The sequence below is a fragment of the Filicampus tigris genome, chromosome 14 (assembly GCF_054856515.1).
Source record: "Filicampus tigris isolate MCC_2025a chromosome 14, RoL_Ftig_1.0, whole genome shotgun sequence".
Classification (NCBI taxonomy): Eukaryota; Metazoa; Chordata; class Actinopteri; order Syngnathiformes; family Syngnathidae; genus Filicampus; species Filicampus tigris.
In genome coordinates this window covers 8,907,645-8,930,205 of record NC_141230.1, presented here as the reverse complement: position 1 = coordinate 8,930,205, position 22,561 = coordinate 8,907,645, and the positions used below count along the sequence as shown (strand labels likewise).

The 22,561-nt window shown below is 43.0% G+C and overlaps 1 protein-coding gene across 2 annotated transcripts in view; it reads right to left on the bottom strand.

Moving 5' to 3' along the window:
* The window catches only part of LOC147136227 (cyclic AMP receptor 1), a 103,220-nt gene that overhangs the window by 35,880 nt on the left and 44,779 nt on the right, over nucleotides 1-22,561 (bottom strand). For both annotated transcript variants that reach the window (XM_086052243.1, XM_086052242.1), the window contains exons 9-10: nucleotides 17,260-17,338; nucleotides 8,443-8,490 (exon numbers count right to left, since the gene is read on the bottom strand). In XM_086052243.1, the coding sequence (XP_085908369.1) occupies nucleotides 8,443-8,490; nucleotides 17,260-17,338 (127 nt within the window). The remainder of the gene's footprint in view (nucleotides 1-8,442; nucleotides 8,491-17,259; nucleotides 17,339-22,561) is intronic.

Here is a 22,561-nt window from a genome sequence, read left to right as displayed (position 1 = left end):
CCTTCCCTCCTCCTCTTCCCCGCAGGCTGAGGTGCAGCAGTCAAGCCGGAGCAAAGCCTCCCTCCCTCCCTCCCTTCCTTCTTCTCCTCGCAAACACGCAGCCAGTGGCAGGAGGCAGGCCCACGAGCTCTGGCCTCTACCCCTGGATGCTGGAAATTAATTAGTCACCAGAAAGACTCTGGGGGGTAGGGGGTGGGGGGGCGTGCGAGCGCCGACGCAGGCCTTCCAAACAATCCAAATGAAAATCACAAGATCCCCACAGTGGCGTTTTATCTCTGCTTGGCGGCAAGTATTTAAAGCCAAGTTTCCATAGAGCAACGTATGTGTGTTTTCGGCAATGACTGGAAGACCCCCACTGGGGGCCAACGCGAAGCTTAGGCCTATTCGCGCTGAGATTTGACATCATCGCCAGGCATACACGCAAGCGCGCGCACGCTTCGGCAGGAATGTCTCATCTTCCGTCTGAAAGGGCAAACCACGAGGCTGACGGATTCGACGTGATGGAGGACATTGCGGGAATGTCAGCACCAGTGAGCCTCCACAGGACTTGGGGGAAGGAGGGGGGGGGGAGGGGAATCCAGAAACGGCTCTTAAAAAGACAGCGCAGCCAGAAGGGTGATATAAAATTTTAGGTGAGATGTAGTTACAAGCATTTGAGGAATTCTGGTGCGCTTACAGACAGGATGTAGAACAGTGAAATGGAGGAGGAGGAGAGGTAAGAGGGAGGCGAAGGAGTGCGGCTAAAGAGCCTCGTGTTTTTAATCAAAGTCCCTCCGTAGCGTGGACCGCCGCACGTTTGAAGAAGCGGAGGGGAACGAAAGAGCAATTATGCGAGGCGGGCACAGCGGTCCCGACATTAATGACACATGCAAGACTGCAGACGGGAACATGGGCGGCCCATCTGTTTTGCTAGCCTCCCGTGTCAGGGACGCAACATCAGGCTAGGTCAAATATTTTCCCAAACATTTTAAAATAAAATATTCACATTCAAATACGGACTTTCGGATGCTTTTGAAACATTAAAAAACATCCTATTGAAAATGCATTCGCAGTCAGTCATCTGCACACCAAAACAACAGGTGGCGTTAGTTAGAGATAGACCAATATACTTTTTTCAGGGCCGATACCGATTATTGGTTGTCAAGGATACCGATACCGATTATTGGAGCCGATATTCATTTTCAGTAAAAAGGAAAATATTGGCATCAAAATCTAAAGAAAAATGTGCTCTTAAATTTGTTGCAACGTCTTTAAGCATGTTTATTGAACAATGTTTTAGGTTTGCACAATGTTGATATTTTTTTTAATGATCATTTCAAGACATTTTTGACAATACATCTATGTTATAAAATTCTAACAAAATGTTCAGGGAGCACCCGGGGTTGTCAGCATGTCTTAAAAAGGATAAATGAAAACTTAAACAATAGCGCCATGTAATTTTCTACAATAAATGAAAATTTCAAAATTTCAAAATGACAGAAATGTTAAACTTTCACATAGCTTTGTTTTGATTTCCACAGATTTAAATGGATTTATTATCGGACAGCAGAGTTTTAAAAAAGGCCGATGCCGATATTCGTCAAAAAGCCAAATATCGGTGCCGATAATCGGCCCGGCCGATAATCGGTCTGGCCGATAATCGGTCTATCCCTAGCGCTAGTACCCTTCAACATGACGTTAGCCAGAATGCTGAAGAAAGCCATTTCTAGAAAAAGGCACAATAAACCCAGTGGAAAGCAATCACAGAATCAATTGCGTGGACCTTTGCCAAATACATGGTTCCCATTTATAAATTGCAAAGGCAGGAGTCTAATACATGTTGGAATGGAAACTTTGCACCCAAGCTAAGTGCTTCCAAGCTGCAACTATTTTGCCAAGGGTTGCCTTGCACCTGTGCAACTCTAAATGAGAAAAGACTGTGAGAATGCTTGTGGGTTTGCAGCACTTCAGTCATAGTTTGACTATTCATTTGAAGAACTTTTTTTTTTTTTTTAATTTAAAAGTTTCATTTGTTAAAAAAAAAAAAAAAAAAATCAATTATTTCTGTGGAAAATGGTGCGAGTTAATGTTACGCCCTAGCGACCCGCTAAAAATTCCAACATAATGTTGGGGGAAAAAGCTTTTAGAGCTTGGAATCAGGAGAAATAATATAAAGGGAAAAAATAAAACAAAAAGCAAAACTTGTTTCGAATGACGTCATTGTCATTTGCTTTCTCTGAAACCGTAGGGGATAAAAACTGTATAAAATCAGAAATCTGATTTTTGTGAAAAACATGACCACAGATTAATTGCAAATTGCTCCCTACAGACATCTGGACACATATAGTAACAATGTTTTGTAGATGTTTTTTTCCCCCTTATTAGTAATTGTAATAATTTGCCTGTGTTCTAATTTAGTTCAAAATATATTCCACCTCCTTGCAATCTGGCAGAAAGTTATGCAGACGCTCTAATTTCTTCTCTCAGACTATTTTCGCAGCTGCGCTTTCCAAGGTCGAGTTTCAATGTCAAACATGTCCGACAACAGGGACAAAAGGGACTCTGGCGGGAAAACGACAACAACAACGGCGAGAAAATGGAAATTGGCCAAGCGCAAGCGCGGAAACAATAAAGCGACACAGCTGAGCGAGCACTAATGCTGATTATATACTAGCTGCAGGGCTGATGCCCATAAAAGATGTGTGTTGTCAAAAGCACTCATCCTGTGCAAGCGGCCCGCAGAGACAAAGCGGGTCTGATTTTTAAACGGACCTGTTCAGACCAGACGTAACGCGCCTCACCAAGGAGCTCTTCACAAGCATGGTAGCACTCAGATATTGACATTGGCTTCCAGCTCTTTGTGATGCTAAAAATCTAACACATTGACCTAAGGCTGGCTCATTAATCAATTCTATAGGCTAATTTCAGTTTGTTTGTCAGGATGATTATTTTCTTTCAGCTTTTTTCAGGGAATTCCAAAGCAAAAAGCATCTCTTCGCTCACTTGCACTGCTTATACAAACAACAGGGCTGCAAAGAGAGGAGGAAAGGGGCTAGTTTCCAAAACAAAGTTAGCGTTGAAAGTTTTGCCATTTGGTCTCTATAGTTAGCCAATTTTCTGAGTCCTGTAGTTATTATTTAAAAAAAAAAAAAAAAAAAAAACTAGCAAAAAAGACTAGCGATTTTAATACCTGCTAAGAAGACAACAACATGCAATTTCACAACATGAAGGAACTCTGGGGAATTATATATTTCAATGGCCTGCTTAGATCACGTGTAGGTGCACTTGTAGTTAAGAGGACCGTCATTAGCACAGGCAGCTTGATTGGCTTATTGCACAATGAACTAGCGAGTTGTTGAAATGGGCTGTTGCTGGGCTATTGATATAAAAAGTTTCAAAAAGCGTATCGTTGGATACAGTGCGCGCCAAACCGTGACCAATGTATCCAAAAAAACGATACATATCAATATATTTTTGCACCATAGTACACAGGTAATATAAAAATACTCACATGCATATATTCTTTATCTTGTGTGAACAGGTATCAAGGATTTTATCAGCTGTACGGGAAACATTTGAAGAAAAAAAAAAAAAAATCACATAAATGAATGACGTTTCAAAATATTCATGCTGAGTTGAATTTCCAAGTATGGTGAAATGCAGTTTGCGTGTGGACGAAAGGCCACATTGCACAGAAAAACGTGTTCTTTAAAAGAACACATTTGACGGGCCGCAGAGCACGGCGTACGGGCGTGGTGACGTGGTTACATTTGCGTTGCCGCTCCGGGCCAAGACAGCGCGGATCACGGAGCAAACTCTCGGCGACGATAATGAGCGCAACAAACAAGAGCAAGGACGCCTGTTTGCTCAGCCAGCTTTTCCGCAACCCGACGGGACTATGCTGTTGTGTGTGTGTGTGTGTGTGTGTGTGTGTGTGTGTGTGACTTATATACTAAATGCTGGATAGCCCATCGCTGACCAGTTCTGCGGCATGTGTGTGTGGGTGTGTGTGTGGGTGTGTGTTCCTGTGCATTCAAGCGCGACCTCCAACAAATCAGTCAAGACACACACAGATGTGTCGCGGCCGCGTGACTGACGGCCCAGATAACTGCCGACACTTGTTATGTACGTCATCGCTCTCCCGACACGCACACACAAAAGAGAGGGAGGGGGACGGCAGCCAGGCTGACTCAGAGAAACAGAAAGACGGAGGAAGACGTGTTGACGTGAACGGAAATCGCCAGAGACAGAGGTGCGCCCAGCCGGAATCGCTTTCTGTCGTTTACACTTGCTGGTATACGCACACGCACTCGCGCGCGCTCACACACGAGAGGCCTGCCTGCCTGCCTGCCTGCCGCCTTGGCAAGTGCAATCGGCGAGGCTGTTGTTGTTGTTTTAAAGCGTCGCAGCGCGTGCATAAATTCTCATCAATATTCATGCGCATGAACCTGGCGCGCTGGTTTATTCATGCCGGGTTGCGCGTACAAGAGTGACAGAGGCGGAGGGAGAGAGCGAGGGGGGGAGGAAAAAAAAAAGAGAAAGCATTGGATGGGGGGGTTAGGTTGTATGTGTGTTTGGTGAAGGGGGGGGGGGCGGCTTAAGAGACAAAAACCACCATCGACTTATTTGCACTCTGCCCAGGCGTGTGTGCTGTTGACACACATTGACACACACACAAGCGCATCAACCCCCCCAACCCCCCACCCTGCCCCAACACCCACACAGCAGGGTTACGTCAGTTCAGCATGCAGTAATTACAACTGCCACTTAGGGGCAGCATTTACATAACCTTAACCCTAACCTGCCCTCCACACCTTAACCCCGCGGGCAGGCCGCGAGGGTGCAGCCATTCAAGAGAAATGAGGGAGGAGGCAGAGCGAGCGAGTGCGACAGGCATTTGTGTTGCGCTAACCATGCGAGGGAGCGTTGGCGTTAACATTTTAATAATGGGGCCTGATTACGTTGAGAGGCGAGAGGAGATGTGATGGTAATTAGCAAACACGGCAACGACCAACACATTCCAATGCGGGAGGTTTTTTTCCAAAAGGAAATAATGGAACGATGGAACCTTGATTCACGAACGCCCCCGTTCAAGAGCGTTGGTTTATGAACAAAAGACAAATAATGCTTCTGTTCGCAAACAGTCTTGGCATCCGTTCTGGCTCACATTGTGGAAGTCGCTTGGTCACATTTGGCATACGATGTACATTGATTCCTGGCGATATGAGTTTAATTTGTTCCTTGACCATGCTCTTTCCCAATTGAAATAAACGCAAACGCCATTATTCCGTTCTAGTCTTCCCCCCCAAAAATCGGTAACGTGTTTTTCAATGAGAAAAATCGCACCCTGTAATAGTTTATAAACAGCAATGCAATATAATACAGAAATGACATAAATAACTACAATTAAAAAGAATGAAACCAAGTTTGTCAAACTTTCTCCCTCACTGGGCTGCTCATTGTGGTATGCACGCCCTGGCCACCTAGGGGCAGTATACGACAGCCATAGAGATTTACTGTACCGGAGTCTCAGCTCCTCTCTCGGCTTCTCGGTGTGGCAGCAATAGTCGTCCTTCCTGGAGGATAAATGATATCTTCCTGTAATCATAGTTATATGGCCTGTGTACGTGTGTTGCTGCACCATTTGTGTTCCGATATCCATTGCTTAAAGGGTAAGAACACCACGACATGGATGCTAATTGTTAGCATATAGTTTCCCCGTTTTTTGTCAGCATTCAGGTAGTTGAGGCTATGTGGTTGTTTTATGTTTAGTGTGAGTGTGGCAAATTGCTGCTTGTTTTTAAGTGAGTTCAGTCACCTGCCACCATACAGAATTCTCATCTCAATTTTGCGGTTAAAAGTTAAGGCAAGGAAAAAATAATAATGGTCAATCAAGCTCTTGTATCTCAAAAACATTAAGTCGGGCCAGTCATATATCACTGTGTCTTTTTGTTTTCTTTGCTCTAAATCAGCGCTCAGTATGTCTCCCAAGAAAGTTAAAAGTGCAAGTGATTGTGCCGTTAGGCAGCCCTGGAAAGTGTCACGGTTCTGTCGGCGAGGTGAGCTCTCGCTGGCGGGGCTGGACGCGTGCCGCCAGGTACTGTTTTTACTGAATTGTTTCTTTTGAAGCTCTGTAAATGCTCTGCTTTGTGCCAGACTTGGTGGATAAAATAACGTTACCAATTATGTGTCACATGGGGCAGTACAAAAGCCTGCAATTTTTTCCACAACCCATTGACATCATCGCAGTCATACAAACGGCCTTGGCTTACTTAGGGACCGGGGAACTTATTTTAATTACGTTAAAGGGCTAAGTGATGCGTGCTATTCACAACTGTTAATGCGTTCAACTGGAGTGCAACATTGCATTTTATTCTATAAAAATAGCTATTCTAGATAATGATTGCTATTCTAGATAATGATTGCCTTGTTTCTCAATAGATTCCTGGAAAATGATTGAGTAACAGCTGTAATAACCAAACTCCACAATTTATCTGCTTTTTTTCTTAAAACAATGCCGGGAAGTGGGATGTTGCCAAAACTGTCTGTACTTCCTTACAAATGAACGGCATCAGCGTCAGTTGTGACATGCAACATGCTTGTTGTATAGTGACCATTGCATTCAACACAACAGGGCAGGAGAAATGAGTGTGCGGCAAAAAATGATCCAAAAAAATGATCCCTTCCGATGCTACCTTTGAAGGGGAACAATCATATTGGTTGACTTCACCCCCTCCATTCCATTTGGGTGTAGTTTATACAGAATGGCAACTAGAGCTGTCAAAATTAATCGATTTGAACTATTTTAATAATAGAGTAATCCTTTAGTGTATTTAATAACGTAAAATTGTCCAAATCCTGTGATTTCAGCCTCTCAACAGTAATTATTCATAGATTTTTGTAGTTCTTCATGAAAAGAGACTGATTATTTGGGGATATATTCAGAATAAGATATTTGCAAACATCTGCTTTTACTTTGGAAAACAATTTCCGAACAAGGAACTGAATCAGTTTCAAAAAGGTTGGTGAGTACAACATCAACCCCTCTCGTGTGATACTATTGTGTAGTTGTTGTTTTTTTTTTTTAATCACTAAAAAATACCAAACAAACAACAATACTTGTTTAATATAGAGTAGATGGGGAGAATGGTTTTGTAATACACTTTCACGCAAAATACAATTTTATCTAATTATACAATGGAATAATCGATAGAATAATCTATTCTAAAAATATTCTGTAGTGACAGCCCTTATGGCAACACAAACAAAAGGCAGAAAAATGTTGGCTTTTACAAGTAATGAGGAAGGTGCTTCTGTTAAAACTCTGATATCTCAGACAGAAAGAGAAAATTCATGGTCGACTTCGCTCCCCCATTACGCGTTGGTGCAGTTTATGCAGATAAGCCAAACAGAAAGAAGGGAAATGACCACTTTTACAAGCAGTGTAGAATGTGGTTTGGCTACAACTCTGATACTACCTCAGAACCTGAACATTTTGCTCTGACTTTTTCCCCTATTCCGTGTCAGTGCCGTCTATAGTGGCAGGGAAAATTGACAAATGCTGGCTTGCACAACCAAAGTGTGTCCAGAATGAATCCTTTACATGTAACTCGCCATGCTCCCCAGCCCTGTTGCTATTTCAGTAAGGTCAAAGAGATGCTTCTGACAACTTCTACCAGCTACCTGCAAAGCTGGAAAATTGCCAGCCTGATGTCGGCCTCCCATTTCGCTTCGGTTTTGATCGTACAAAGAGGAGCTTCTGTTCCAGCTCTGATACTATCTCCAAAGTGGAAAACCGGCAGTTTGAGTTCGTGCCCTCATTCGTTGTTGGTGCCGTTTAGACACAAAAGCGACCAAACTTTGACATTTCAGACGGAAAAACGAAATTCGGGGTTAACTATGTCCCCCCCTTTATGTGTTGGTGCATAAATTAGGAAAGAAATGAGAAATTAGGGATAATATCGGCTTTCACAGGCAGCGTGAAAAGTGGTTCTGTTACTTCTCACCTTTGTGGCTGAAAAATTGCAGAGATGACTTGGTCCACTCGTTCCGTGTCCGTACCAATTATAAATAATAGCGGCATGGAAAATTGACAGGCGAATGCTGGCTTTTACAGGCACAATAAAACGTTAAGAATTAATCCTTTACATGATGTTGCCTGCCATTCTCCCCCGCACCCTCTTGCTATTTCAGTAAGGTCAAAGCGAGGCCCCGACAACCTCCGATTTAAAGGCACGTTTATGTGCACATCCGCATTCATATACATGCAAAAGCACACGCGCAGTAGGCGAGTCAAGAGGTCAAATCACTCCCTGCTGCTTTTTGAAACCAGCTCAGCGTGACGGCAGGAACTAATCCCGCGCACGCTCTGATCCTCACGTTCGCTGTGTGTGTACGTGTGTGTGCGTGCGCGTGTGTGTGTGTGTGTCGGGGGAAGTGGCGGTCAGACGGGTCATTCATTACCTTTCGCCTCTCTCGCTCCGGGTTGAACGTTCCCAGCCACGACTGCATCTGTGCAGGGAGGACACAAAATGGAGGAGAGGTTTCATTTGGACGGTCACCCCCAAAAAACTGCGTGCTTCCGTTACGGCTCATTTGACGGCAGAAGATTCATGGATCAACTTCACCCGCCTTGCCCCCTCTCCCTCCAACCCCATATTAAGTATTGGTGTTTTTTATAAAGAACAGCGACATAGGGGGGGAAAAAAAAAATCTGAAAATGGTGGCTACACAGTGTGAAAAGGGCTTATGTTACGGCTCGGATACTTGCTGACTAGGCGAAAAGATTGGATACAAAATGGAGGAGAGGTTTCATTTGGGCATTCTAAAAACATTTCGCAACCCCAATTCCATGTTGGTTCCACTTCCACATAACAGAAACAAAATTGTCATTTTTAAAAGTAGTGTGAAAGGGACATCCATTATAGATCTTTTTGGACACTCCAAAACACTTAGTCGCCCAGTTCCATATGGGTGTCGTTTATACAGAAATACGACAGTGTATAAGGAGCTTCTGTTACAGCTAAAAAAAGTTTTTAAAAAAATAAAAAAATTGCTGGGTGACTTAATTCCCTTATTCCGTGTTGGTGCTGTTTATACAAGACCGTGACTTGAAACAGGAAAAAAAAAATGCTTTTGCAGGCTGTGTGAAAGGGACACAACGGTCCAAGGACAATAATTTTTTGGTTGGACTTCACCTCCACATTTGGTATCTGTTGTTTTTAGATAACACATACAGACAAAAGGCAGAGAAATGCCTACTTTCACATGTGAAAGGGGCTCCACGAAAATTCCCAAAATTGCAGGGTGGACTTTGTCCCTCCATTCTGTGTCGGTGCCATTGAATGCAGAACAGCGACATTTGGAAAAAGGTGGCCTTTAATGGCAGTGGGACCACTGCATTCATGCGGGAAGGACACATGATGGAGAACAGCTTTGATTTGGACATTCCTTTGTCCACGTGCTCCGTGTTAGTGAAGAAGTCATGCGAAAACCGTTGCATTGACAGTATCAGTGCCGCTTGCATAGAACGGCAACACGAAACAAAAGGAAAACTGTGTGAAAGGGGCTCCCGTGATATCACGTCCGAAGACAGATCATTTCTGGATTAACTCGAGAGACTTCCACTATGATAAAGGCGGAAAATTCTCAGGTTGAGGTTGTGTTGTGCTGTTTTTATAGAACAGCAACACAACTGGGCCTAAAATTGGTGTCAATGCAAAATCCTTCACTCATTAACTCATTCGTGAATAGGACGGATGGAAGCACTTCCCACTCTGCCAGCATCAAGACATGAAGTGGGAAATGATCAGCATCCGTGCACACGACGTGACACCAAGAAAAAGGGAATCTTTGAAGATGTATTAAAGAGAGCGAGAGGGGGGTGGGATTTGAAGTGAACACGGCAGACGGCTTCCTCCGGAGAGAATATGGGAATACTTTTCTTTTTGTCTCCTCTCTGGGGGGAATGCAGGGAAATGTCAACACACGCACGTGCACGCCCAAACACATGAGTGGGATTTGTAAGGGTAGGATGGAGGCGGCGGTGGGGGAGGAAAGTCAGAAGTTTTACGTAACACAAGACATCGGAGGCAAATCTTCGAGGGCGGGGTGGGGGTGGGGGGGGGTTAGTGTGACACACGTGCACAAACACACATAGCCACACACACATGCACAAAAGAAAGCAGGAACGATGCGCACGGCTCCTTCGTTCAGCTATTTATTAACTTCATGTTGCCATGGTTTCCGGGCGCCCTGACCGTCATTGCAAATGCGAGCGCGACCACGCCGTGTTTGCGCAGCGGCCCCCTCCGCCGTCCACGCCGAGCGCCGCTATCCATCAGAATCAACAAACGCCGCCGCCGCCAAGTCTCCAACGCGCCTGCCTGACCTTTGCCGCAATTTCTCTTAAGCCACGCCACGGCGAGGCGAGCACATCAGCAGATTAAGTGTCGAGATGTGATGGAGGGAAGGAACGGGCACGGACAAATCACATCCGTAAACACTTCAAATGCGCTATAGGACCACCCTGTCGGGCGTGATAATGGCTCCCTTCTGATAATGGCTCCCTTGCTTTTTTCTGTCCCAGTTTTTTTGCAGCTTTAAAATTGCATGGCAACCTAAGGCGCTAATTTGACAGAGACTTTTTTCTTTTAATTTTCACATAGCAACATCCCTTTTCATTAGAACCTGTAAAAAGGTCTGAAAATTGTGTAATAAAATTGTGTAAGTATATGTACGCCTGCCCAGTAATTGCCACATTAAGTTCACAGCATTAACACGACTTTAGTACACAACATTAGTTCACTACGTTAGTACACAGTATTCATATGCTACTCAGCTCTAGCTGTTATGAAATGTACTATATAAATAAAATTGTATTGTATTAAAGAGGATGTCAACCAAAACATAGTTTTTTCAAGAATATGTTCTATGCAAGCCTACTGGTTGAAACAAGGCATTCTGATAAATATTGCGTTTGTGGAATATGAGTTAGTCCACCCGCTTTTAGCCATCTCCGGGGGCGGCCATTTTGTCATTTCTGTCGACTGAAAATGACATCACAACTGCTCAGGGCTCAGGTAATGCCCCATCACGGCTGACCTGTTTTCTGAAGCTGAGCCGTGATTTGTCGTTACCTGAGTCCTGAGCAGTTGTGATGTCATTTTCAGTCGACAGAAGTGAGAAAATGGCCACCCTGTGAGATGGCAAAAAAGGGGTGGATTTTGCCGCGTAACTCATATTGCACAAACGCAATACTAATCAGAATGCCTTGTTTCAACATATTTTTGATTTGATTGATTTTTTAACGATGTAAAGAACTTTGGTTTACTTTTGCATACTATATACTTTTGTATAAAAGCACTATAAAGCACAATAAAATCCATGTCCAAAACATTAGTACACAATGTCAAAACAGCATTAGTACACAACATTAATATATGGCATTAGCCCAAGATATTAGTTCATGACGTCAGTTCACGTTAGTTCACGACATAAGTTCACATTGTTAGTTCACAAATGCAAAAATGTGTGGAGGTGTTATAATATGTATGCCCAGCCTTATAAAAGAAACAATTAGCACATGCATACTAATTGCTTATCCTCTCGTACAGAACCTTCTTTTGCATATCCTTAGTTGTGATTAAGTATGTAATAGATGAATAAAGATTTGAGTAAATAATACAACTCTGCTGGACGCAGTCTCATAAATGTGAAAAGTGCTCAAGAAGAAAAGGTTAAAAAACCATCACCGTTTTCAAATGTCCTATTTGGGCCAAAAACATCGTCATGTACACAAACAACAAAAACATTTTTTAATCAGTTAAAAAATATTTCTTCAAGCCACAGTGACTCAAACATTCAAAGGATGTCAGTGCCAAAGATTAATTTGTTGATCCTTGATCCACAAAAATAAATTGGGTAATCTTGAAAACTATCTAACCAATCAAGAAAATAATAAACAAAACCAACAATACAGGCGTGACATGATATTCTTAGCGCAATGTTACATAGACATTTTCCAGCTCATTTTTTGCCATGTTGGCTTTTGATTGTAAAAATAGAGAGGAAAATAGGAAAGGAAGGGATGAGCGACTAGAGTCGGCCCACTCTTAATAGTGATAGAGGCTCAGCCACCGTAACGGCCTGATAAAAAGTTAATTTCAAATGTAACCAGACAAACTCTTTCACGGTGTGTTAGTCAGAAATGTCTGCGACACAAACTGAGCAGAGAAGTGTGCAAAAAATAGAAATCAGATGCTACAATGCTTTATTTGTGTTTCAGTCAGTTGTTGTCGTGTTAAGGGCTGGATACTGTACATTAGGTCGAAGATTGATTGCGATCTGACCAGAAGGAAGCCAATCACACTAAAGTTAGACGGACTGCCGAGACATGCTGTTCCACTTATGCCGCTGTAATATCTGCTGCCGACTGTCACATTAAAAGATGTTTCATCTGTCTGCGGATTCGGAATGCGAAAGCTAAAAACAACCAAAACTTAAGAACAAAGCAACATGCTTCCCTTATCACGCGTTACCAATTAATCACGAATCCGATCATCGTACAACTGATCACAAGCTGCTAACCTCGCCTTGTTTTCTACTGCACACAATTGCGCGACACTGTACAATGCTTCACAACAATAGTTTGCGATATTTCCCAGGACGCAATGCGAGGACACCAAGTTCATGAGGTTAGTTCACGACTTGGTTCAAGAAGGTAGCTCGCAACATTAGTCGGTTTTATAATGTTCGCTCATACGCTAGTGCATGACATTAGCAAGCTCACCAATGCTAATCACGACATTAGTTCACAATGTTAGTCAGTTCACGAGATTAGTTCACAACATTCGTTCAGGACGTTGGTTCTCAATGTAAGCAAATATGAGTACAGTGTGCGCTTAACTTACATGAGATAGGACATACCCGCCATACCCCTGAATGGATCAAACGTTCAGAAAATGGTTGGATGAATGGATGTGTGACTCAGATGAGTGGTTGCGCAAAGTGGGGGTCAAACGAGATAAATTAACACCCCAAAAACAAATCTCAAAGGCTTTTAGTTTGGACATGGCCGAGGAACACACAGACGGAGGAATCATAAATTACATTCAATTTAGTTCTCAAGCTGCACACAGCCCTTGAGTGTTTATTTCTTTAAAGCCACGGCGTCGACACGGGCTTGGAAGACTAATGAGCAACGCGGTAATTATCTCCCGCAATCTCGCTCCCTCGCTATGTGAAAACGTCTCCGTCCAGCCTGCGCCGTCGCCGCCTCCCCTCCTCCCGCCCTCCCCCGCTCGCTCCTTGTCTCTCCGTCGAGCGAGGCGCCACCTACCTTCCCCGCTTTCAAAGCTTTTTGAGATTCTTTCAAGTGAGACAGCCTGCAGCGGAGGGGGAGATAAAGGCGCAGCTCTTCATAAATGTGATAGAGGATGCAAAACGGCAGAGTGAAGGGCGAGACAGGTGGAGCGAGACGGGAAAAGCGCAGTGGGGGAAATGACGGGGTAGAGAGACGCGGGAGGGCAAGACAGGTGAATAATGTGAAATGGTGGCGTTTTTTTTTTTTATGTGCCATGTGGCTATATTGAGGTATTCTCTTTGACACGCTGGTGACAAAGAGGGTGCAAGTGTCCTGCAAAATACGTATATCGCAATCACTCGGTCAACTCAGTCTACGACATCGCACACAATGTTAGCTCACGAGATCAACTCACAGTGTGAGCTCACAACGTTAACACTGGACGATACTTCTGAATGTTAGTTCATGGCTTGAGTTCACGACTGTATCATTATTGTAGCATTATTACACGTTAGTTCAAGTTGGCAGAGGTGGGCATTTTACTGAAGTTTGCTGGTCCGTCATTCGTCATCCGTCACCCATCAGCGGCCAGGATACCCCTCCGTGATTTTTTTTGTGATGAGCTGAATTGTAATCGTCTATCCGCCAGTCCGTCCGCCAGCTTGTCCGTCAGAAGTCCGTTGGTCTGTCAGTCAACACCTTCCGTCTTTCATCAGTCCGTCATTTTTAAAAGGTATGCCGTCATTCGTCAATTGTCAGCAAAACGGGCATCCGTCAGTGACGGACCGGAATACCCACCTCTCCATGTCAATCAATCTTAGTTCATGCAATTTCAGTACGTAATTATGTTAGCTCATGAGGGTAGTAGTATGCAATGTGAAGGTTAATATGCAACAGCAAAATGCAATGGAAATACACATCAGAAGTTGTTGGCGCATACTCTACATTAGTCCATGTTAGTAGTATGCAACGTTAGTACGCAATATAAATACACGATTAAAAATAAACAATATTAGTATGGGACGCTATTGTGCTGAATGTACTCGGTATCTGAGTACACACTTCTAAGACATAACTTGAATACTACAACTAACGACGTGAGAGAATTGAAATCGATACAGGTTAAAAAAATGTTTAATGGGCAAAAAAAAAATTTTTGATTCACACTCACACCGAGTGCTCACCGAACGCTCAACATTCAAGACAGCTTTTTGTTGCTTGAACCTAGCTTTCAATTCTCAATAAAAGAAATCGAAAACATTCAAAACTGAAGTGCACCACTGGGCTTTGTGCACAGTGCTGTCATATCGTGGGAATGTCAGCTATGCAGACCTTGTGGAATGCCGCCTCCGGGCTTTTCGACTGCGCCCTCACAATGGAAAACAACACGGCCTCTCTGTGAGCCAGAGGGGAGAGCGATCAAATCAAACAGCCTGCTTCGCCCAAAGAGCAATACTATTTATCGAATAAAGACAATAGGCAAAACGTCACATTAGAGGAGTGCGTGAGTGAACAATAGGATGGAATAAAGGGATTTGGATTGTTCACTCTCAACTGCGCATCAATGAATGAAGAAAATCTAAAGGAATCTCAAAGACTTTCAGCGTGCATTCGTGCTGCCAATCCATACCTGTCAACCCCGGGCTGTGCTGAATCTTACAAAAGTTGTCATTTGCCCGTACATTTCTCTATATAATCTTACACAGTATCTATATTTAATCTTACGCAGTATTTATCGCTCAGCGTGAGGGATGGGGGAAACGGAACAGATATTTCTATATTGAATGTTACAGTGTTTATCGCTCAACGGGGGGGCTGAGCGGGGGACTGTACTCGTGAAAGTACTCGGCCGAAGATTGCAGTCGGAATCGCTAACGGACGCTCCGGATTAGAGCCGAAATGGGCAAGACGAGATCGGTCTAACAAAAACCGAGTTTTTAATTATTTTTTTTCCCCGTACAAAAATTGTTATACGGCGTACACAATTTGAAATGATCAAAAAAACGTATAAAATACGGGGAAAACGTACAAGTTGACAGGTATGCCAATCATTTACAGCTCTAGCTGTATATGTCAATCTCACGTGTGTTTTACTGTTGAAACGTCATAGTCAAATGCCACAAGATGTACAATTTCTTCTGGAAAAATATGCCTCAAAAGTCAAACAAATTTTGGAGGTCAACCCACTGCCACATGAAATTTCAACAAAACTCTTGAGACTGGCTCAACTAGCATTAAAAGTCATCTACTAATGTTTTCTCATGACTCATGTCATCTCCTAATGTCTTCAACCAATGTCTAATATTGCAAACATGAAGTTGTGAACCAACGTCATGAACTAACGTTGGGAAAAACAGTACGGCGAGCCATCGTTGCATGCCAACGTCACCTACTCACATCACGTACTTATTACATTACAAACTAATGCTGTGGATTAATGTCGCCAACCAAAATCCTGAACCAGCATTGTGAACAAACACTGTGAAAGCGCCTATATGCGATAAATATGAGCAGTACAATACTTAAAAACTGTGTTTACCTTGGGCCGCCAAATGACTACAGCGTTGGGCTGAGCCTGCAAGGTCACACAGCCAAAGTGTGCAGTTATGAACAAGGCGGCTAGTAGCTGCAAAATCCAGTGTGAATTGCAGGACACATTGACCATCCACACATCAAACAAATGTTGCAATAATATGTGTCAAATCGGCGCCAAGCGAGACTGTCGGTGCTTGCAGCTCAGAGACACTCAGCATCGGGGCGCTCTTGCCCGATAAAGCCTGGGAAAGCTCGTGAGTCCCCAATTCGATGCCGAATTCAATTCATTTTGTGAAGCGGAGGGAAATCTAAACCTCTCGGAAACAGTGACCATTCTATGAACAAAAACAAACTGTGAGAGAACGCTATTCACACACACACCAGAATGAGCGAGGACAGGCAGGGCTTTTGACGTGGGTGATTTTGATTAGCCAAATTGGCACTTCGCCAGCATGGCTAATGTGGGAAATATTCATATTGACACACCCTGTTTCAATTTGCCACTGGCGAGATGGCGAGCTGTCGTGCGAACAATGAACAATGCCGCATCTGCAACTGGCGTGTTGTCACACATCGCAATAATCTACCAACAATTTTTGCTGGTTTTCATGTTTTTTTAAAATATCCATAACAATCAGTGTTACAAGTGTAACACGTTAGCATTCAGTGATTTCTGTAACAAAAATATGGACGATCTATGATATTTGACAGCTTTGGTTTTATCATACAGTTGTTAACTACTTTATCTTTTTACACTGGCGGTTAAAGAGGAAGTCAACCCAAAAATGCTGTGCCTCCGCCGCGCCTGCGCGGCTGCTATGTGTGACATTAATTACATTCTCAACACAGATTGGCTGTCGGCAACGCAATGCCATAAAAAGTTCACATCAGCAAACCAAGGCGAAATGGGCACAAAATTTTCGTTACAAACGCTTCATCTGCGCTACACGGCACGCAACCACAACCGTGCCAACTGCTTGGACTCTATATGGAAACGTTTTGCCGGAAAAGCTGCGCTTGCCTTCGGTCTGACTGCAGCATTGGACTAAAAGAAATGTAAAAATTGGCTCATTTCCATTCAAGCTTGCATGGAAGTGCATAAAAACCAAGGTCATGAAAAAAAATGGAATTTAAAAATAAGACTGTGTGGCTAAGGTTCATTGCCAAGTTCTGCGAAGGCTGCAAGCTTCGACAGAGTCGGGTGTTGAAAGCCTGCGGGCAGGTCAGACAAACCTGTTGGAGGAGGCAACAAAGGCAAATTATCCAAAATGTCAGTTATTTATAGACGCACTTCCGGACGTCGACCCGGCTGAGCCCTCGCATTTGCACCTGTTCAGTCAGACATACTTCCAGTCACGTGGTCTCATCTTCACCGTTGATTTGCTGCCTCTTCAAAAGGTCACAAAGCATACGGATGCGGCCTAATGACCGCACACACTCACCCGGTTATTGGCCACACAGATGATCCTGGCGTAGCAGCAGGTCATCAGCAGGATGAGCATGAACAGAGGTACGTACCATCTGCAATGTGACATCAGAGAGGAAAAACATGAGAGAGCAATTCTAAGCACAAATAAAACTCCATTTAACCCGCAAAATTTGCTGGATTGTTACATCACATTTTTTTCATCAAATAGCCCTCTGAGGACAAATAAACCCTGATGGGTCCCGACCCCTGCTGTAATCCACAACATCCATCGAGCCACGTATTTGAAATAAGCGCATGAATGCGTGTGGTCTCTGCATAATGTTTTCCTGGGTTAAGCAGCACCCTGCCTGAGTCTTCTCAGCTGTCTCGGTGCAGAGAAAAATGCTTGCTTGGTCTGAACTTTCCATCCTCCAATCGTTCACTGCGGTTCACTGTGTCCCAGCGCCTCTTCCAAGGTCAAATTAAACACTTTTCAAGATTGTTCTTAGCTCTGCACGTCTGAGGTAAATCACATATTTGGATAAATAAATGAAAACTACATTCTTACTTTTAACAAAATATAGACTTATAGTGGAAATCAACCCAAACATATATATTTTTTGAGAATATGTTCCCAGCAGGCCCACTAGTTGAAACACGGCATTCTGATTAATACTGCGCTTGTGGAATATGAGTTGCATAGCAAAATCCCCCCCTTTTTAGCCATCTCGGGGGGTGGCCATTTTCTCACTTCTGTCGACTGAATATGACATCACAACTGCTCAGGACTCAGGTAACGACCAATCATGGCTCGGCTTCAGAAAACGGGTGAGCTGTGATTGGTTGTTACCTGAGCAACTGTGATGTCATTTTCAGTCGACAGAAATGACAAAATGGACGCCCCCAGAGATGGCTAAAAACGGGTGGATTAATAACTCTTATTGCACAAATGCAAAATTTGTCAGGATTTCAACTAGTGGGCTTGCATAGAACATATTCATTGCAAAAAATATATGTTTGGGTTGACTTTCCGCTTTAAGTCCAAATTTATTCAGAAACTTGGTCAAAGTTTGAGTTGATATGACTATGTATCCATTAAACAGGCATCTTTTGGCTGCAATAAGTTGTGTTATACTGTAGTAAAGATATAAATGAAAAATATTCTCACTTGCATAAAGGTTGACAATTTAGAAGAAACTCAATTTTTACTATTATGGAGAAATGGCAATAAAATAGGCAGACTGGATGGACCTTCTCAAAACATAAACTGGTACACACACAACATTGTGGAGCCTCTGCATGTCAAAAATCTACTGAGATGTTAATTGTCGTGAGATCATATTTAATTATGTGCATCGACAATATGCGGAGGACTCAACACTTTAATTCGTCATAGAACAAATATGTGCTTCTGTACCTTAAACATGGACACAGACAATATTGTGGAGCGACCACATGTCAAGGTCGCCAAAAGATCATCTTTAACACTGAGTAGGGAACTCGTTTACAACATGAGGTAAGACTCCACGTCAACTCATTCAATAGTAAGTGTGGCAGTTACGGAACGTGACTTCTCGTGCCGCATGACGTAATCTTACACTGCAAAACAAACTTGCTCATTGCGTGCCATTCATTACTTTGAAACATTGTCTGTCAGTACTATTGTAAACTGAGGACTCCCTTTTCAGGAATATGAAAAAATATCAACCAATAAGTTTCCTGGTTCAATTGGAGTGAATCATTCAAACTAGGGCTGCTCGATTCAGCGATATTGAACCGAAACCGAAATTTCTGGATAAAACAATGTTAAAAACGTTCAAATCGGCACGTTTGATTTTTTTATTTTTGGTGTATCTTAGCCACCGTCGTTTCCTCTGCATTTCCGCTTCCTCCCACGAGCGCGCAGTCCGGAGAAACTACAACAACACCGGCGCACCGGCGATCCTGCTATTTGCTCAGGCAAGTGAGCGTTTAGTTAATAAATCGGGCAAATATAGATCTGTAGTGTAGTGTGTGCCCCGCATGTACAATACAACCCGCGAGCAAGTAACTCAACGTCTCAAAGGCGTCCCTTTTTTTCTCCTCTACAACGGACCTATGGCCAGCCGGACTATGCATCTGTACTTAAGCGTGACAGTTTTAAACTAATCATTGATTTATGTTTAAGTAAGACCAGGGAGAAAGGTGAGCGGCTAGTCACTAGCTGGTTGGCAAAATGACTTGAAAAATGACTGTTTGGTTTACAGACTTGACTGTCTACCTTCTCTCATGTTGATGATTTCATTTCCGATGGTATATGCACTTTCTTCTTTCATTATTGGTTTAATTAAGAACAGATCTGAAATCTATTGCGTGAGTAAAATGCTGCTAATCCCAATGGATTGTTCTGCGTGTATTAAGTTAAATTGAAAAAAAAAAAGATTAAATAGAAGACATTCAAAATACTTCATTTTTCATTCTTTTTTATTTTCCAAAGAAATCGTAATCGTAATCGTAAAATCGGGTTCGAGAGAAAATAATCGGGATTTTCTTGTTAGGCAAAATCGAACAGCCCTAATTCAAACAGTCTTCTTCATCATACTGTTCATACTTTACCATCATGAGACCGAGCTGACAATGACACTACAACTGACCAACAGTACCTCGCCATTGCAAGGCTTCAAACAGGATGTTCTCAGAGGGAAGTAGCCACCGAGCAACAAAGATACAGACGTGTCGCAGAACGGCATAGAAGCGGACACCCTTAGCATTTTTTTGGTCCAGCCATTGATCAAATACCTGCTGTGAATGTTGCCATTTAACTCCTTCTTAGAAAACAAATTCCAACAGTTGGATGTGCATTCAAAAATTTAGAGCAGGTCAACTGTACAGATTATCGTACATTTTAGGTTCAGTCTGAAAAGTTCAACATGAAGCCGGATAACCTCTTGTAAGCACTTTTCAAACCTGAAAATGTATCATTACAAATGAAGCACTTGGAAGAATTTCAAGCACTCGTGGGAACCCTGCAAACCTCTTCTTTTGACTGACCACTCGCGCCGCACTTATCCTCCGTGACACGTAGGCCATCCTAACTGGTTAATTAAGGTCGCCGTGCGACGCGGTTTCAGTGAGGCAAAATGTGAGCCGCAGAGAGACAAAGGCAGCAAAGTCACCGGAAATACACAGCATTCCTGTGGGATGAAGCGCTGACAATCAAGGGGAGGTGCTGTGCAGTGAAAAACATGTCAGGTATTTCTGACCGGATGAAAGAAAGTGAGGCAGGCGAGAGAAACGAGGCGAAGGGAGGGGAGGGTGGCGGAGGGGTGATGGCTTTGTTGGAATGGCAGCTTTGTGTTATGCAACCTCTCGGGAGGTGATGTAAGCTCGGAGGTGTTTCAACCTCTCCCTGTAATCACAAAACGGGGCCTTTGTCTCGCTTTGATAGGCAGGTTCACGGACGCCGCTCGTCTGTTCTGCACAAGTGCGGTGCCCAAAAAAATGCAGGCTTAGCCGAGCAAGTGAGAACATCCGGCACGAGCTGAGCGAAGCTCAGCGGCGAACATTTCCACCAAACAACAAATTACGGCATAAATTTAAAAGCTTAGGATACATTTGTAGACGTTCAAGTTCAACGCAGTGGAACCTCTGAAAGCAATGTTGATGAAGGACGCTTGCCCACCTCCAGTTTGGAAAGAATTTTTCCAATTGGAAATAAATCAGACCCAGGGTCAAACTGTTGCCATCATAAAACTTTTATTAACATCACGGCCAATCTTTAATGTAATGTTTTCATATTCAACAAAACAACAGACTATGTGAACTCAAAGTCCCTATAATGTGAGAATATAGTCTTCTAAATTTTACACACCACAGAGAAGACTACTGTGGACAACTCAAATTTGTATTCGCTGAATGCAGAGAAATCACACCCCCACTCTACTGTCATTCAAATACCACTATGACAACCTGGATGAATGTAGACTACTTTGTCTAGCCTCTTTCTTAGCTCGACAAAATATATCTGCTTAAAGCCTCGGGTGGCTGGAACAGAGGCGGTCTAAAGCGGCCACGCCAGCCCGAAGCACCGGTCCACACGCTGGCTGACAAGCAAGACTAAAAAACATTCAAATAAATTCCCCCGTGCTCACACTCCCGCCCTTTCCTGCGTTACGTATATACACTCAATGGCCAATAATGAGGCACTCGAAAGAAGATGCATTTTCGGGGTGTAGGCACAGCTAGCTGGCGAACAACATGTTGCAATTGCGTGAGGTAACTGCTCATATAATGGGGGCGTGGAGACTCATGAATGACTCCAATTTGCGTCACGCAGCGCCATTTTAGCAATGCACAAAAAGCAAGAAAAAAAGAAATGGTGGGAAAAAACGTTGATTGATGAATCTTCAAAACTGACGACAACATAGTTCTCAGTCTTTGCTCGTTGTCAGCAATAATCTTCAAACCTGTCTAATTTATTGTGAAGCACATTTCTGAATTTAGTAAACAGGGTGTTGATGAGTGATGACATGTACGATAACATCTGTGTTGGTAACATTTTTGTTTATTTTACCAACTCAATTTCTGCAAGGCTCAGAGAGTGTGTTTCTCTTTTAAATACCATCCATGTCCATTCTCTCATATGACCATTAAAATGCAATTTCTGTAATTTTGTGTATGTTTTATAAAGTTTTATATTACTACTTTGACTGCAATATTAGCATGTGGTTTCCAACATTTTTACATTTGCTAACTCAATTTCTGTATGACTGACAGTGTTTTTCTCTGAACTGCATCCTTGTCCATCCTCTCACATGTCCATTAAAGCGTAAGTCAACCCAAACATTTTTTTTTCAAGAATTTGTTCTATGCAAGCCCACTATTTGAAACAGGGCATTCTGATAAATATTGCGTTTGTGGAATAAGTGTTAATCCTCTAGTTTTTAGCCATCTCTGGGGGCGGCAATTTTGTCTTCTGTGGACTGAAAATGACATCACAACTGCTCACAATGATCAATCACGGCTCAGTTTCAGAATACAGGTCAGCCCTGATTGGTCGTTGTGAGCAAATATGATGTAATTTTCAGTCGACACAAGACAAAATGGCCGCCCTCAGAGATGGCTAAAAACGAGTGCATTTTGCTGCTTAATTTATATTCTACAAACGCAAAATTAATCAGAATGCCATGTTTCAACTAGTGGGCCTGCTGGGAACATATTCTTGAAAAAAAAATGTTTGGGTTGACTTCCGCTTCAAGATGCCATATCTATAAGTATATATTTGTTTATAAGATTTAAATTAATGCTTAAAGTGCATTATTAATGTGTTGCTACCGGAATATTTGCTAACTCAGTTT